Raw genomic sequence first — 16,769 nt, 5'->3', positions numbered from 1 at the left:
GTTGGTCGAGTAAGATCAAAGTAAAAGAAAAACTGTAAAAATGTAGTAGTTCAGAGTTGTTAACTTGTCTTGAATCTCTGCTAATAGCCTGTTACAATATAGATGCAGGCACAGTTCAGAAAACGTTATATAATCCTGCGGAAAATCTACCATGACCTGCTAATTCAGTATAAGACAACTGCTATTTCATTTAAGTTCATTTGGAAGTATCATCTGTAATTCTATAGACTAATGTACGGTGGCCTTGAAGTAAAAATCTCATCAACAAATCACTTATATACAAATATAGATTACAACAACCATTCAAAAAGAAAAAAAAATAAGAAAAAAAACAACATTACATTTTATAAACCAAAACAAAATTGTAGAAACCAAAACACAATCACAAAAAAATGAAATGAAATAAAAAGGAAACAGTTCAGAAAGCAACAGTCATTTTCAGAAATCAAAATGAAACGTTAAAAAGGTAAACACAATAAGAAACAAGAAAAGGGAGGTACTCTAGGACATCAGTGATTGGATGACAATGTTTGATTTTTGATGTTTCAGCTTGTGCAAATGCGTACTCATAAAATCAGTTCAATGGAGATTAAAGAAACAACGTAATGACCAGGGTTCTTGGAAAATAAAGGAAACAGTTTGTAGCTCATGAGGATAGTCTGACATCTGGTGTGCGCTGTGTTTTTTGTGACGTGAATGTGGATGTGCAAGTCAGTCTCCTACTGTATTGATGATGGCAAAAGTGATCAAAGACAAGAGTGCGATAGAAGGATAGAATGCTTAATGAAATTCTTCAGATGATCGCTAGGTATTTGCTACAGAATGAGGGAAGATTTAAAAAAAAAACTTTGGGGAAAAAAAGCACAAAAATATGTTTAACAGCATCCAAAGTAAAAACAATGTTTGGTTGTCTAGCACCTGCAGTGATCTGCAGTGTTGAATTACACACAGTCTTGAGGGAATTGGATTCAGAACATTCAGTACACTTAAAGCCCCCTCCTCTAAGAGCCTGTCTCAACCAACCAAATGCTGCAGTCTTCAATGTTCGTTTCAAAAGTTGAAGTATTTTTTGCAATGTAGTTCTAAATTTGATTTCAGACGAAGGAATCACCCCCCAGCCGCTACGGTTGTTCCATAAACTGCTGTTTTCCTTTACAATCTCATATCGCGTGTAGACAGTAAATCCTACCGTGTGACATGTTGTGTTTTTTAAGAGTGAGTCTCTGTTTTACAGCAGCATTTTGTGTGTTTTTGTTGACACAGCTGGTGGGCAGAACGTCAGCTTCAAGCCCTGGTGTCTAATTGCAATTTTTATCTATAGAGAGAAGTGTGGCCTTAACAGTGGAGATCATTTTTTTTGTACGTGTGCTTCATCTTCTTTTAGCTATTGACTGAAAATAGCATTGTAGACATTGTTTTTAACTATGAAGACAAACACTGTTGATAATGACTTTTCTTTCGCTAAAAATACTGTAGTGACCTAGCTAGATGCTGTTTCTTTTCTGTAATTCTGTCCTGTGATACTGACAGTTGGGGTTGTGTGTACTCTGTGTGGAATAAGCATAAGATAGTTCACACACACTGAGTTGCAGAGGCCAGGGGAATGACTTTGATATACAGTGGGCCAAAAGAGTATTTGTCAGTCACATATTTTGCTAGTTGCCCTTTTTAAAAAGGCAATAAAGGGCCGTAATGTTGATTATGACGTCAACTCTAAGAGTTAGAATTTAAAAAGAAGAGTCCAGGAAATGACATTGTTTACATTTTTAAAGAAGGTATTTGTATAATGGTGCAGAAAATGTTTTTTTGCGCAAACAAATAAGCAAGAATTCTGTCCCTGTTACTTCCTCCCTAAGAAACCTTTCTCCATTCTTGATCTGTATTAATGTCACCTGTTTGAACTCTTTCCCTTGACCAAGACCAAATAGCTGTCGAAGGACACTTGAGACAAGATTGTAGACCTGAACAAGACTGGGATGAACTAATCTGCATAAAGAAAGCAGCTTGGTGAGATCAACTGATGGAGCAACTATTATAAAATGGAAGAAACACAAGATCACTCACAATGGAGCTCCATGCAAGATTTTATAGGGACAGAGCCTGCTGTCTCTGCATTCTGAGAAGGCGCCTAAAGCTAAAGTAAATCCTGCAAATTTGCCTTTGCCAGGAAAAGTTGCGATAAGGAATGCTTTGGGTAACAGTCAGCTGTTTCAGGTCATGGGCAAGTACAAGTCAAAAGTAAAAGCTGTTCAGGGAGTTGTGTTATGCATCTTGCAGATTGTCATGATCTTGCACCGCACTCCACTTTCAGGTAACTTCATCGTTCCCACCTGTGATACAGGCTTCACTCAGTAGGTCTGTGCCAGAGATTCCTCCTCCTTGTCAAGATTGTTTGGTCCCAGTGTTGTTGAGGTTTGTAGATTCTGAGCTTACTGAACACAGCTTTGTACCTGCTCCTTGACTCTTCTGATTTTGGGCGTTCTGGTTGGGTGGAGTTATGTTGATATATTAATTTTTTAATTTGTTCATCAATGTATGTTATGTGTCTGGAAACTCCAGATAAATGTTCCTGTCAGGGTCGCTCGGAAATATTGGCGATCTCAACAATTCCTGGATGCAAAAACTATGTTGATATCACCTTTTTGTGTTTGTTTCTTAAAGTTTTTTCTCAGCTTTTCTGGGGTCAACTCTCATTTCACTCCCTGTCAAATTGTGCAAGAAATTCTTCATAACAGGGAACTCCACTTAGATGAAGAATTATAAAGACTTGTTTTTTTAATCACCATTGTAATAGAGCTTAACTTAATATACCTTGAGGTAAAGTGACGCCTAGTGACATATTTAATATCTTAAGCCTTTCTGCCTTACCGGTGGATACAGGCTGTCTATGGGTGAAAAATGGGTTATCTGTGTGGGGCACACAGGTGAGCTGCAGAAACTGTTAAGATTGTAGTCAACACGGCTAGCCCATTAGGCGAAAACGTATGTTCCTACTTCCTGTGCACTGCACAGGAAGTAGTGTTCAATGTGAGAAGAAGTGTGCGCTCGTCATGCGTGCCTTGCACGTAGCCTGGCTATTAGAAATTAGAATATTAGACAATCAGAGCATAGTTTGTGTGGACATCCTACAGACATATTACAAGCACTTGCACAACCCGTATCACGTGCACACCCTGTGTAAGTAGCAGCCAGTATTTGCAACTTACCAACGACTGAAATGCTGCATAAAGAGTGCCTTGCCAAAGCACAACAAGGTTACATTCCATTTTCATGAGGTGGATGAACAAGCCTCAATAGAACTGCAAGGCACACCTGCGCTTCCCTTAAGATGCAGGCCGTCCTCTCTACAGCCCTCTGTGGGCTCGGACAACCCAAAAACCTGCAGCACCTGTACTGGGGTTGACCTATACGGGTAATTGTGACTAAGGCTTTTTATCAGTAAATCCCAAACTTCCTCTGGGTTCCTCTTTGGTTAACAGGAGAAGCCCCCATCCTCCCTCTAACTCCAGTTACATCATCTAGTTCAATGATCAAAAATGTTATTTTAAAAAAGTACATTTTCACCAAGAAAGGCCTTGCTGAGTCAAAAGTATAAAACAACTTCCTTAAAAGATTTGTTGTGCGAATAAAAGCTATTTTAGTCCTCGTTGACTAGTGCGAACCAACTGAGTTTACATCTAGTTTGCAGTTTGGAGATTGGCACCATTACCAATGCACAGTGGGTTTTTTTATTTATATTTTGAATCCATACTTTGTCTTGATTCAGGCCAAAGCAGAAAGCAAAGGTTCTCCTACCAAATATATCTTTTTTTTTGCTCTGCTTTAAGAAGCAGCCAGTCAGTCATGTATCTAGAAAGATTTCTGTTGGTGAGGGAGATGTTTGTTTTCATGCACGACATTTATTTTTCAGCTTGTTGTTGGAATGGATTCATCTTAAGTAAATGCACCATTCAGGAAAAAAATGAACACGTCTTTGTCTAATTAAAAAAACTAAAAAAGTCAACTGATTTATCTTCATGCTCTGAATATTTTACCTCCAAGGGGCCTCTTTGCCTGCAAAGCTTCAAGCTGTCAAGTAAGCACTTTAGAAAGCATCTGCTGCATCTGAATTGTAGCCTTACTCGCTACATATTGTCTGATTTGGACCCCAGAAGTAGACAGGCTGTAGTGATTAATGAAAATGATTTATTGAACTGAGGCAGGAACAGGAACCAGGAGCGACAGGCAGCAACAATCTCAGGTTAGCAGGTGGCCCAGCAGCCACCAAGAGAGATGGGAGATGATCAGGCACCGGGTGGTACTTGGACCAAAACAGAGCTCTGTTTGTTCCATACTCTCTAAGCTGTTGGTGCAGATGATAATATCAAAATGAGGGAGCCTACAGCACTATAGGGAGCCAGGGTGACATGCAGTGAAGCCACAGGAAAACTGTTGGACCCTCCAGGTCCACTCTATGTTTCCAGAGAGAAAAAATGTGGAATGAAACACAAAATCAAGGTCCAAGCTAAACAGGGTCCATCCATCAATCCATTTCCTTAATTCTCTATATCCCTTTTGGGGTCTCAGGGTTGACCACTGTTCCACCGTGCAGCCCCTAACCAGGGTCATTACCATGAATTTTATGCAGATGGCCTGACAGATTTGAAGTTGACAATCCAGCTTTCTAAAACAGACTCAACAAACCTCAATACTTTCATTCTCTTTTTATATTTCATTTTATTATTTAGATTTTATCATATTTAAATAAATTGTCTACCTTGGAGAAATGCTTTGCAGTAAATATCGCGACAGACTTTTTTTTCCCACAAAAGGCAACATTTTCAAGGTTACTTCATTTATAGTATCCTGGTTTGCAGAACCAGTGGGAGCAGAAAAATGTCCCGACTGTTTTCCTTCCTCTTCCAGATGAAAATGTAGGATTGGATTTCCCGAGTTTGTTGCTTTTCCAATGTACCTTACTTTGCTGTGATGCAGTTAACAAATCTTACGTACTGATGATACCAAACTGGTTCCAAACACAGGCTTTTAAAGCAGTTGAATCTTGCAGTCAACCATGTTGAGAAGTTTTTACAGATTATGTCAATGTACTTTCCCTTGAAGTTTTGCTTTTGCCTCCAAGCTTACATCGTATTCATCAATTTTTGATTATTGGTGCTTCAACATTTACTGTATTGTGGGGAGGCCATGGTTATCAGAAGACTGCAGGTTCGATTCCCGCCTTGCTCGCCCGTGTGTCGAAGTGTTCTTGGGCGAGTCACTGATCCCCACCTTGCCTCTGGTGGGTATAGGTCAGCGCCAGTGTTCGGCAGCAGAGCCATCATCAGTGTGTGACTGTGTGTGAACGGAACTCTGAGTGTAAAGCACTTTGGGCCTTCAAGGAAGGTAAAAAAATGCTTTACGAGTCTACGCCATTTATTAATCAATTCCAAATCAGATTTCTTCCATGTCTAATGCTGCACTATGTAATGAGGAATTAGGGACTATGGGTGCTTTCCTGACATGACCAATACCCTGCAGTCTATCAATAGTACCTGCTATTGGACAGGTAAAGCCAAAGGCAAGATGTACTTTGTCATATTTTCTACTTTTTCATGTTTGGTGAGTCTTGGTTGAATGCTTCAGACGGAACAGAGCGGTTGAAGTGCTCCTTGAAATTATTTATACCCCTAGGCTGTGAGTATGAATAATTTTCTGGAAGCACTGTAAGTTTCCATAACTCCTCGAAAATGATCACGTAAAAAAAAGACTTCTAGTTAGAGGTCCTATACCATGCAAAATCTTTTTGAATTTTTTATTTTTTTTTGCTTTAACAGTAAGTGTATTATACTGTTCACTCCTCACAAAAAGAAACCCCAAAGTAATATTTTTGATCCATTCACGCATTTCTGAGTATTTCGTTATTTTGTGTGCCAAAGATAATATATTATCATATACATGGAGATTGTTTACTATAAAAGTCTTAAAAAGAAAAAGTACAGTACAGTCTATTGCTCTCCCTAAAAATATGTTGAGAAATATTCCAATGTTCTTTAATAAATGTTTTACAAAGCATCAGATATGTTTCAGAAGCGTTTTTGATGAGTAAGGATTGGTGACAGACATTCTTTGGCAATGTGTGTGTGTGTGTGTGGGTTTTCAGTATTCGCGGGTGTCTCTGGTCCCTAACCACCGTGAATAAGGGGGAAATACTGTACTTGTCTATCATACATATACAGTACACTGCTGCACACACACACCCACACACACACACAGATGCATACAAAAAGATAGCCATAAGATATTTATTTGATCTTGAAAGTTTTCTGTACAAAAATGTGAAATGTTTCCCCATAAGGCAGGGATGAGAAGTTGAGTGTGAGTACAGCTTTGTATTGTCTTGTAATGTTAAGTTTCATGTTCATTTTTGGTTCTGCAGACCAGCATAAAGGAGGGACTGTTGCTGAAACAGACCAGCTCCTTCCAGAGGTGGAAAAAACGCTACTTCAAACTGAGGGGACGGACTCTTTACTACGCTAAAGATGCAAAGGTAGAGCTCCTTAGTGTTCTCCTCCTGTGGTTTACATAGAACATGTGAGAAGTTTGTAGCTCTCGTGTGTTCCGTACGATATGTAAAATGCTAACAATCAATTTCTTTTATATTGCAACTTCAGTCTGACATTTAACCATGTATTTCACACTTAAAGGGTTAAATAAAACTTTATCACTGCTAGAAACAAACCCTGGACATAAGGGCAAAGAGCACGGATCTTTAAGAAAATAAACTCAACCCTACATGTGATGTTCTGCCTATATAATTCCTGTAGATGAATAAAAGGCTAAATTGGAAACATGAAAACTAAGATAGGAACTCTCTTTTCAACTCTTTCTTTAAAATGTATGAGCTTGCAATAAAATATTAATAATACTGAATTATTTTGGTGTCCGCTCTCTAATCCTGTTTACTGACTTTGGTCTTAAAGGCAGTGTTCTTCATTTGTTCTGTCCTACCCTGCTTATATGGAGTCCTAAACTGTTCATATTTAAATAAATAAATATGACCTTGTGCAAATACACGATAGGGTTGGGCGATGTCCCCTAAATTGGCCGTTGACGATGTTTGGTGTTAACCATCGGGATGGACGATGATATCGTCGGGGGGGGGCTATTTTTACATTTTTCGTTCTTATATAATTGCTATTCGTTATTTTACTTTATTACTTTATTTATTTTATTTCCCAACTATTGACTCATCAGCGATGATCCAGTATAAACTGAGGGAAGTGACTTTAACAAAAAAAGTAACAAACAAAATAGACAAGAAGTGGTCCACTCCCACACTTTTTACAGCTTTGTGTTTGAGGGGAAGGGGGGGAGGGTGCTTTGTTACATGAGCGGTAGTATGTGGGAGATTTAGAACTGCGATCCGTCCCGCAGCTCTAGGGGTACAAGCTACCGAACTCAGAACCGGGTCTAAAAGTGTGTGTCTGAGCACAGCTCGGATCGTCAGCACTCACAGCGGTTTGAGCTTCAAAGCAGAAATGTCGCTCAGTCCTTAGAAAACATTCAAACAATCACGTGGATTTGTGTTTCCAGTCGTGTCCCGACTAAATAAAGGCTGATGTTATTCCCATGTTTACATGCAGCCAGGATGCAGCGCCACCCAAAGCTAATGTTGTTAGCCTGTGTTAGCATACTGCTAATCCTGGCTTTTTTCCGGCTCCGTTCAGAAAAAGCGCTGACCACACGGATGAGGAATGATGAGGAACAGGTGTTTCATAATAACCGTAACATTATTAAAAGCACGTTTAGAAGATTGTCTCGTATATTACCGAGCTGACATGTCAATGTATAAAGCCGCTTGGCACTGTTTAACATTGTTTTGTATTGAATTGTTACATTCAATAAAGTTTGGGGGAAAAAATAGCCGCTCGGCAGAAATTATATACTCTTCCGGTTTTTTTCCGGTGAACGTTTGTTATATTCTGAAAACATTTTTCTGTGCCATGTACACGGTTGGATTCTAATCCGACCATTGATCCCATCAAGATATTTTGCACATGTAACCGCGGCTTATGGTGTCGACTCGCAACGTCGCAGGGGCGTGGCATCACGATGGTGTCTCTCCATCATGATGTCACTTACCCATCACGATGGACGATGGTATCGTCCATCGGCACAACCCTAATACACGATCAACCAATAAATCTCTCGTAAATATATAAAAAGATCATGAAATTGCACACAGATTTTACACTTAAAAAGCTCTTCATGATATAAATAAGTCATTCTGAAAAACAGCAATGTGAAATAAAAACAAAGATACTTTGGAAAATATTGATTTTGAAATCCGAAATCTGAAAAAGACAGAATCATAATAATATTCAACATGATTAAAATGCATATTTTAAAATGCTGTTTTAAAATAATGAACAGGTTTTTAAAGAAAAATGAAATATATTTGATAATATAGTGACTAGTTTAAAATCAGCAATTTAGCAATTTCATGATCTTTTTATATATTTATGATAGACTTATTGGTTGATTGTGTATTTGCATGAGGTCACATTTATTTATTTAATTATGAACAGTATAGGACTCCATATGCTTAAAGTCCTGCTGAAACTTTGATAATCTTTTGATCTATTGTAAAAGTGTACTAATTCCATTTTTTTTTATTATGATTACGTAGTTTTTCACCAAAATCTAAAAACGTGTGTCGTTTCATCAGAGAGGCACTAGTTCAGGGGTCGGGAACACTTTGCTCACGAGCCATATCTGGCTCTTTTGATGGCCACATCTGGCTTTTATCAATAAATCTTTTATCGACAAATCTTTAATTATTAAAAAAAATAAACGTTTCATTAGACCAGTCCTTTACGGGCACGATGCGATGTTAGTTTGTAACGTACAGTGTCAATTCAGTGCCTAATGTATTGCGCATCAAAACCATAAAACCGCGCATCAAAACCCCAAATCTATAACGGCCCAAACCTGTGATTTGCCGTCCCGGCAGATGCGCGCTCCCGTCTTTGAAAAGGGGAGGGGTAGTGGGGGCAGGCAGCAAGGTGAAACGCGTTCTGATTAGAACACGCTGCCTATCACATTCCACACTCCAGCGTGTGAGTATTGCTGTACTGGCAATGTTTGGTTCCACGTATGCATGTGAGCAGTCTTTCTCATATCTAAAGAACATTAAGACCAACCTACGATCACGTTTAACGGATGAAAGTCTCAACGCCTGCATGAAGCTTAAACTCACCACGTATCAACCAGACTAGACCATCAGCAAAACTACCATGCAGCACCAGAAGTCACATTCATGCTAAGAAATACTCATCGTTTATTAGCAACAGCATAATGTAGCGTCCCTCTGAGGCACAGAGACTTAACCATAAGGTTCTTTATTCTGGTTACTGCAGGCCGTAACCAACGCCGTACAACGTATTCAGCAACTCCTGAATCTCTCCCACAGTGAGCGCTCTCCCCACTTTTTACTCCCCTGCTCCTGCATCAGCCCTACTATTTCCCTTATTTGGCCCATTGGTCGAAACTCCCCCAACGACAGGCTGAGCGACAGAACCGTGAGCCAATCGGCATCTCTGCTTGATGCGTTCAATGAACTCCGGAACTTAGAACGCCACCCAACAGCCACCCAGTCCAACACAGTCCGCTACAATAATAATGTTATTAAAAAGAAGCCACAGACTTATTGTATTTTAAAAGTGTTGATATATTACATAAAATGCACACATTCACTTGTATTTTTAGTTCATGGCTCTCAAGAAATTACATTTAAAAATATGTGGTGTTTATTGCTCTCTCTGCCAAAAAGGTTCCCGACCCCTGCACTAGTTCATTCAGAATTCACCTCTGAGTTGTCATCCATCTGTTTACACGCTCTCCCGCTAGCTTACAGCTCCTCACAACCCAACCTAACATTACCAGTGCAACAAAAATGGAGAGCAATATTGGAGCCATCCAGACGTTTGTTTTTATTCAGATACCAGCTCAGACGAGGAAAACAAAGACGTTCATGGATCTAGTTGTCTGTAAGTGGATGCATCAATACATCAGAGCAAGGAGCTTATGGCTTGCCATTGTAGGTTCTACATCACACCTACAAGCTTTTTCCAACGTAGTTTTTTCATTTGCTCGTGATTCACAATGTTTTGAATAAATAAATACTCAGAAATGCACATTTGATTGTAATTTTCTTTATACATGTCCATCATGAGAAAAATGTCACAAGAACATGTTTAAACACCATAAACACAAGTTTCATTAGAAAGGGTCATTAATCAAATCAAATCAAACTTTATTTTTATAGCACTTTTCCTATAAAAACATAACATAAAGTGTTTTACACTAAAACAAATAAAATAAAATAAACAAACCTGAAAATTAAAATTGAGCCCCCTCCCCAGACCTACACATGACCACCCCCACCCCTTTCACACCTCCCACCCCTCAACTGATAGGGATAGGCAATGGGAAATAGGCTGAGCACGAAAACAAAATGTCGGTTGTTGGAAACGCTAATGTCTCTGTGAATAGCTTTATAGCCAGCCAAATGCAGCATCACAGGTGGGGATCAGCCTCACTATAGCGATGCAGGCGATGTAGTGGTGATGCAGGTCCCCATATAGAGCTGCGGAGGCTGAACAGCAGCCGACCCAGAGGGAGATGATCCTTCTGGATTAAGAGAAAGAGGATTCTTTGAGCTGGGTAGGATTGACAGGATGCAGGACAGTGCATTCTGAAGACAAAACCTTGAAAACACTTTTTAGTATTAGAGGACTGACACCAGACTTGAATGGGTATAAAATATTGCTGTATTTCTTTACTAATATAAACATAATCTTTATTTCCTTTATGCATAAAATAAATTAAATTCTTTCTGTATTTGATTGTAACCTAAAGTTTTCCTTTGTTTTTTTCCTATTAAATATATTGTGTTTGTTTTTTTTTAACCTCTATTCTAACCTGCATGGTCTGGAACGTGTGTTATAACTTGTGTGTGTGCACATGCTCCAGTCTGGCAGTGCCTTGGTGCGCTGGCAACAGCGGGCGCTTCGCAGAGTGTCCAGGAGCCGTGTCTGCTGGCGGGTTCTGTCTGTGTGCTGGACAGGTGCACAACGTGCCCCACCACCTCTGGGTCCCAGCGGATCTGAGGAAGGCCTAGTGAGAACTCGGGTCAGCACAGCTCAGTCAGGGAGCTAGCATATTGCAGGACGGTTAACCAATACAGAGTAGTGCTGCATTCATGTCATATGAGCTTGATGATGACTCATATATGTGTTCTGATAAAAAAAATAAAAAAAATCTATTCAATAAATGTATCTCAGTATTTACCGCTGGCCTTTTCGGTGAAGTAAAAAACGTATATATTTATATTTTTTTCTGTATGACATGAATGTATTTTTGTATTATGGTATAAAAATGAGTTAGACTGTAAAATATGTAAAGGCTTTAGAATCTATAAAAAGCATTGGTAAGTTAACCTCATTAAAGTATTTTTTGCTGGAGTAATGGGGACAAGGGGAGGACAGTTTTAACTTTCTGAAGCTTGCCCTAAATACCAGGGATTCTGGGGGAAAATAGAGTTGCGGTACGTATTTTCATATAGAAGGCATCACAGCACCCAAATTTGATCAGCAGGCCTGACAATTCATTAAAGGTTTAGGGTTAGTGCATTGTCATTGTCAAACAAGCTGTCCAGAAAGAACTTAACTGTTTGTCAAATTTGACATTGAGTGAGCAACAATTATCAAGGTTTTCATGCAGTTTAAGGCCCATAATCATTAATCTGCAGGGCCAAAGACGATGAGCTGTTGAAACACATTTATGCATTTCCTGGCAAGCACATTATTTGACAATTACATTGCGTTTTGCTCATCAATTAGTAAGTATTAGTGGAGGACTTGTACAGGATGTATAGAAGTGTCATATTTCTACAGATGTTGCATAAACAGACTCAGCCAGAAAGCTTTGGTACAATGTACCAAGTGTTGTATGCAGTGAAAGTTGAAAAGGTTTAAAATTAGAAAAATCTTGCAGATGCAAGGAACCATTTTACTAAGACATGTAAGGTTACTGCTTTTAGAGATGCTGAAAAGTTGCTGGAAACATTTCAAAACAAACAGTGTTATTTTATATCTGTCTGTAGGTTTTCTGAGTGGGAAAAAAACAGAAAAATAGTTCATACACGAGTAGATAAATGCAGTGGGATGTACATGGGGTTTTCCTTGTGATTAAAAGGGGTCTGTAACAACACGTAGAAGGGATATCATGTGAGGCGACACAATACGTAAAACTCCCCTTGAAAATTAATACACCATTAATTGTAATAAAATTGTAAAGTTAATTTTTTTTAATGATCATAGTGTTCAGCCCTGCAACTGTATCTCATTTACAAGTTGCTTTTCCCAAATCAAATTCAGTCCTTTTATTTTGGTAACTTAAAATATATTTGTTCTTAAAGGGAAACATTAACATTGTCTGATTTTAAAAAAACAAAACAAAACAAAAAAAAAGAATCAGAAGTAAACACAAATTTCACCGTTCATTCCCACGACTTTGGCCTTTTTTCAGAGCGTTGTACTCATCATTCTGATCCATCAGGTCGCTGAACTAGAATCTGTTGCTGAGGTTCTGCAGAACTTTGGCCTATTTTGCCGACAGCATTTTGGCTGGTGCTCCATGCATTAGTTGCGCAGTGGCACTGCTTCACTCGTTCTTTAAAGCACCGGAATCCGTGTTTTTATATGATGCTGGCAGCAACGTGGCACAGAGTTTTGGTTCATTACCCATCCCAAGTAAAAACTAAGTAGTGCATGTCTCATAACAACAAAACAAGCTGCTCCTCACTGAGAGTTGTTGTGTTGAGCTGCTCAAAGAGGCTTAGTGTGCTCTACTGCCAACTCGCGGTCAGGGGTTTAGGTAGAAAACAAGAGTCAGATGCTGAAGGGTGCTCATAAATAATGAAACAAATATCCTTTAAATCGTTGCAAAGATTGCCAAATTAATATTGCGAAATATTACTGAATCGATTTTCCCCTATACCCCTAGTGATTACCCAGTAGCAAATCATTGATTGTGAATTACTGTTGTAGAAATTACTTACCAGTAATGCAGTATCAGTTACCACAAACTAATATTGGACTTGATTTGACTTTACTAACATTCAATTTTGTTTAAATTTACCTGGTGCAAAAACTGAATGACTTGCCTGAAATTGGCACCACCTTTCTTGTTTAAAGGAAACATGACAGATCGATAATAATTTTTTAATCTTACTTTTCAAATTAATTAAGAACTGATAGTCATATTTATTCATTTTTAAACAGTGGCAGTACATTTTCTACTGAAATGGCTTTATAACAAGTAAAAACAAAGCAGACAATAGGTATTGTTTTGAGACAAGGTAAAAAAATATGAAAGTAAAAATATGATAAAATGATTAAAATGATTAAATTGTTTGTTTACGTCTGACAGTTGGACTCAAAACAGAAATCCAATGTACAGAAAGCGAACAACCAAGGAAGATTCAACCAAGCCACTATAGAATTGAAAATTCTGGAGATTGTAAAATATCTTAGGAGGCGGGAGTGGAGTTTCCTGGTGTCTCTTACACAGTCAAAATTTGCAACCAGTGTGAGACACTCCTGGTTGTACAGCAGTAGAGGACAGAACCCTTTCCAGATGGTGCAGGTCCAGACTAAAGCTCTCTCCTTCTAACAAGAGATGTGCGGGTTTGAGGGCTGTTAACCACTGACTGTCTCAAAAGAGTTACAAACAGGAGAAGATCAATCAAGCAATCAGTCTGTCAATCAATCAAATAAATCAATCTTTAAATGGCACTTTTCATACTTAGTAACACAAAGTGCTTTGGGCATATTAATTTAAGGTAGCTGAACGGATCATGTACTTGTGTTCCTGGACCCCATGGCCAGGACAAAGTTTTTAGTCCCAGTTGAAATACTTGACTTGGGCATTAGTCTGAAGATGAAAAGAGAAAGACAAGGTAACCCTTATCCGCAAGAGCTTGCAGAAGTCTTTCCAAACTCTGCACCATAGTCCAAAACAATGTCCTCAGAGAGACCGCACAGACAAAACACATTCTTGGAAACCACTAAAGCAAGTTACTTGGCAGATGGAAATTCTCGTAGTGGTACAGCACAAACCATTTTGGAAAATCTGTCTATGATAAAAAAATATATAATGATACCTCTAGAAGTTAAAAAGAACATTGATCAAGTCCATGGCAATGTGCGACCACGGGTAGGAAGGTACAGGCATCGGTTGAAGTAGCCCCACTGAAGGTCCTTGTGGAATCTTGACACAACAGACACCAGGTAAAAGCAAAAAAAAAAAAAGAGGGGATCAGACGACACTGTGGAACATCAGAAACATTGTGCCCCCAGGAACGTTGTCCACGTAACTCCTGGATGGCACACCAAACGGGAAGAACGTCACCATTTTAAGACTTAGAAACATAAGCTAGGGGAGCAAACAGATAATGAGAGGGACAACCACCAAGAACTTAATGACGTAAACTTTATAGGGAAAATTCATCTAAAGGTAACCAACCATCCAGCAAAGGCTAGATGGTTGTTCCCTTTAAAGGATCTGCTGAGCCTTTGTCCTGGAATTGACAGAACATCACATTATGCATGAGGTTTTGAGCTTCTGGATGTGGGACAGCATAAACTGGATCCTATCAAAATCAAAGACCATTTGGCATGGTGAAAGTTGAGCCAGACTTAATGTCCTCAAGTTCTTATGAGTTCAAACCAGAATCCAGAATATTTTTTTAACCTTGCTGAAGAATTTAAAACTGACAGAGACGTTGGGAAAACTACCTAATTAAAATAGTAAACCTTCATGTCAGCCCACTAAGCACAGTTTCCTTGCATTTGTAATACAATTTATGTCACAGAGCTCTCCAAATTCACAAGTTTTTTTGCCCTCAGTCTTATAAGCACTTTCCGGTTGATCAAGTCCTGTGTACTAACACAATAAGATCAATCCCCCTGGATTTCTGAGTCGTATATACAGTACACCATTTCACTAGTTTCTTTGTAAAGGACCCAACGAGTTCTAAGTTGTCTAAGTTTTGTCCCCCTTGCTTCACAAATTTACCCATCTATTAAGCTGTGTGTCATTTCGTGGCTTTCTTATAGTGTGCAAGAAGTGTAAAAAACTGAAAAGAAAAAAATAAGAGAACTGATAACACACTGTAAAGTACTTTATGCCATGGTCAGGTAGTGTTATTCACTGTTACTGATAAGTACTCACTATCCTTTGTCTCCATTCATTCTGTCTGGGACACTGTCTGGTGTTTGCCATGCACTGTAGAAGCTTGACATCTTCTTAAATCCATCAGAGTAACGTCATCTCAGCAGCACTGCAGTGTGTCAGAAACATAAAGTGGCAGCTTTTGATTAAGTTTAGTACTTAAAGTAAAAAATGGAGAGAAAATACTCTTTTTCATTGTCTAGTCACAGTTTGTGATGTCATAGAGATTAAGAATAGTTACTAAACAAGAACAATTGTCAAAAAACACATGCTATAAGAAAACAGGTGGCCTTTTAATTGATGTTGGTCTTCAATTAAACACAAAATCTTCCTAAAATTGCTGTTGTAAAGTCATGTCAACTACACAAAATAAAAACATTGTGAGATTTATAAACAGTAGAGATCCGGGAGTCTGCAGGAAGCTGAAGTTATGACAATATGTATGGGACAGACAGTTGTTAACATAAATGCCTGTAAGTGGTGGAAACTGTCTTTAAATTACAATAAACAATATTAGTAAAAAACAAAAATAAACTGTCAAACGTGAGCTACAGGCTACATTTAGCCTTTCTGGTTCATTTTATCACCCAGTAGTGTTTGACAACAGTGCAACCGATTATGTAGACTAGCAACATCAGTTATTTATATAAATATTGTGATTTAGAAAGCCATGTTACACATTTCTTGTACAGGCGTAAACTATAAGGAGGGTTTGAACAATGGATTGAGTCAATGGGGTTTTATAGAAACGTTTTTACAAAGGTAAACATTGTAAGACATACAGGGTTTCTTGTCTATTAAAAATCAGTAAGGATAGTCTCATAAAAGGACGATGAAAGCAGCATGCTTACTTACACCAATTTTGCATACATCCTTTTTAAACCTCACATGAAAACAGAATGTATTTTTGCATCTCTTTGGTGTTGTTTCTTCTTTTTATTGCAGACAACATTAGTTGCATTGCCATTACAGATATGTGCAAAACTTTATCAAAATTTTAGAAATGAAAACAAAAAACAGAATTTCACAATTACACTGTTTCCATGAAATCATAATTAAGCGAATAAACACAAACTAACTCAGGCGATTGGTCATTGAAAAACATGGTAATGGATGTGAACAATGATTTACAGCAGATGGATTCACATTTCTGCTACGGCACTAGTGCTCATCATCGTCTGTCAGAGGAGACGTTGGCGTCTTATTCAGGCCATGCGCAGCGAGCTCTTTACACGTGGGAGCGTCTACAGATGAAGGGATTTTGGGAAATGATTGGTGATTTTACAGAGCAGCGGTCGATCCAACAATTCCTCATGACACGCTTAACAGTTTTGCGAAATATGTCCATTTCGATACGCCTCATAAACCACCTCCTCCAAGTGCAAAAACCTTTTCTTGATAAATGCGTTTTTTTCTAAATTAATGTGTTTTCATTAGGAAAATGCATAATTGCAAATCTAATTTGCGCAATTTCATAGTCAATGGAAACTCAG

General features: G+C 38.5%; 1 protein-coding gene across 9 annotated transcripts in view; it reads left to right on the top strand.

The window, feature by feature from the left end:
* dgkh (diacylglycerol kinase, eta) overlaps nt 1-16,769 on the top strand; it is a 95,486-nt gene that overhangs the window by 12,052 nt on the left and 66,665 nt on the right. For 6 of the 9 annotated variants that reach the window (XM_078939815.1, XM_078939812.1, XM_078939811.1 and 3 more), the window contains exons 3-4: nt 6,416-6,526; nt 11,014-11,172. In XM_078939815.1, the coding sequence (XP_078795941.1) occupies nt 6,416-6,526; nt 11,014-11,172 (270 nt within the window). The remainder of the gene's footprint in view (nt 1-6,415; nt 6,527-11,013; nt 11,173-16,769) is intronic. The other 3 variants (XM_078939817.1, XM_023950499.2, XM_004081627.5) reach the window with 1 other exon arrangement.

Source organism: Oryzias latipes, chromosome 21 (genome assembly GCF_053564925.1).
Source record: "Oryzias latipes strain Hd-rR chromosome 21, Olatipes_Hd-rR_3.1".
NCBI lineage: Eukaryota > Metazoa > Chordata > Actinopteri > Beloniformes > Adrianichthyidae > Oryzias > Oryzias latipes.
The sequence above is the reverse complement of the archived record's forward strand: the minus strand, read 5'-3'. Positions and strand labels throughout refer to the sequence as shown.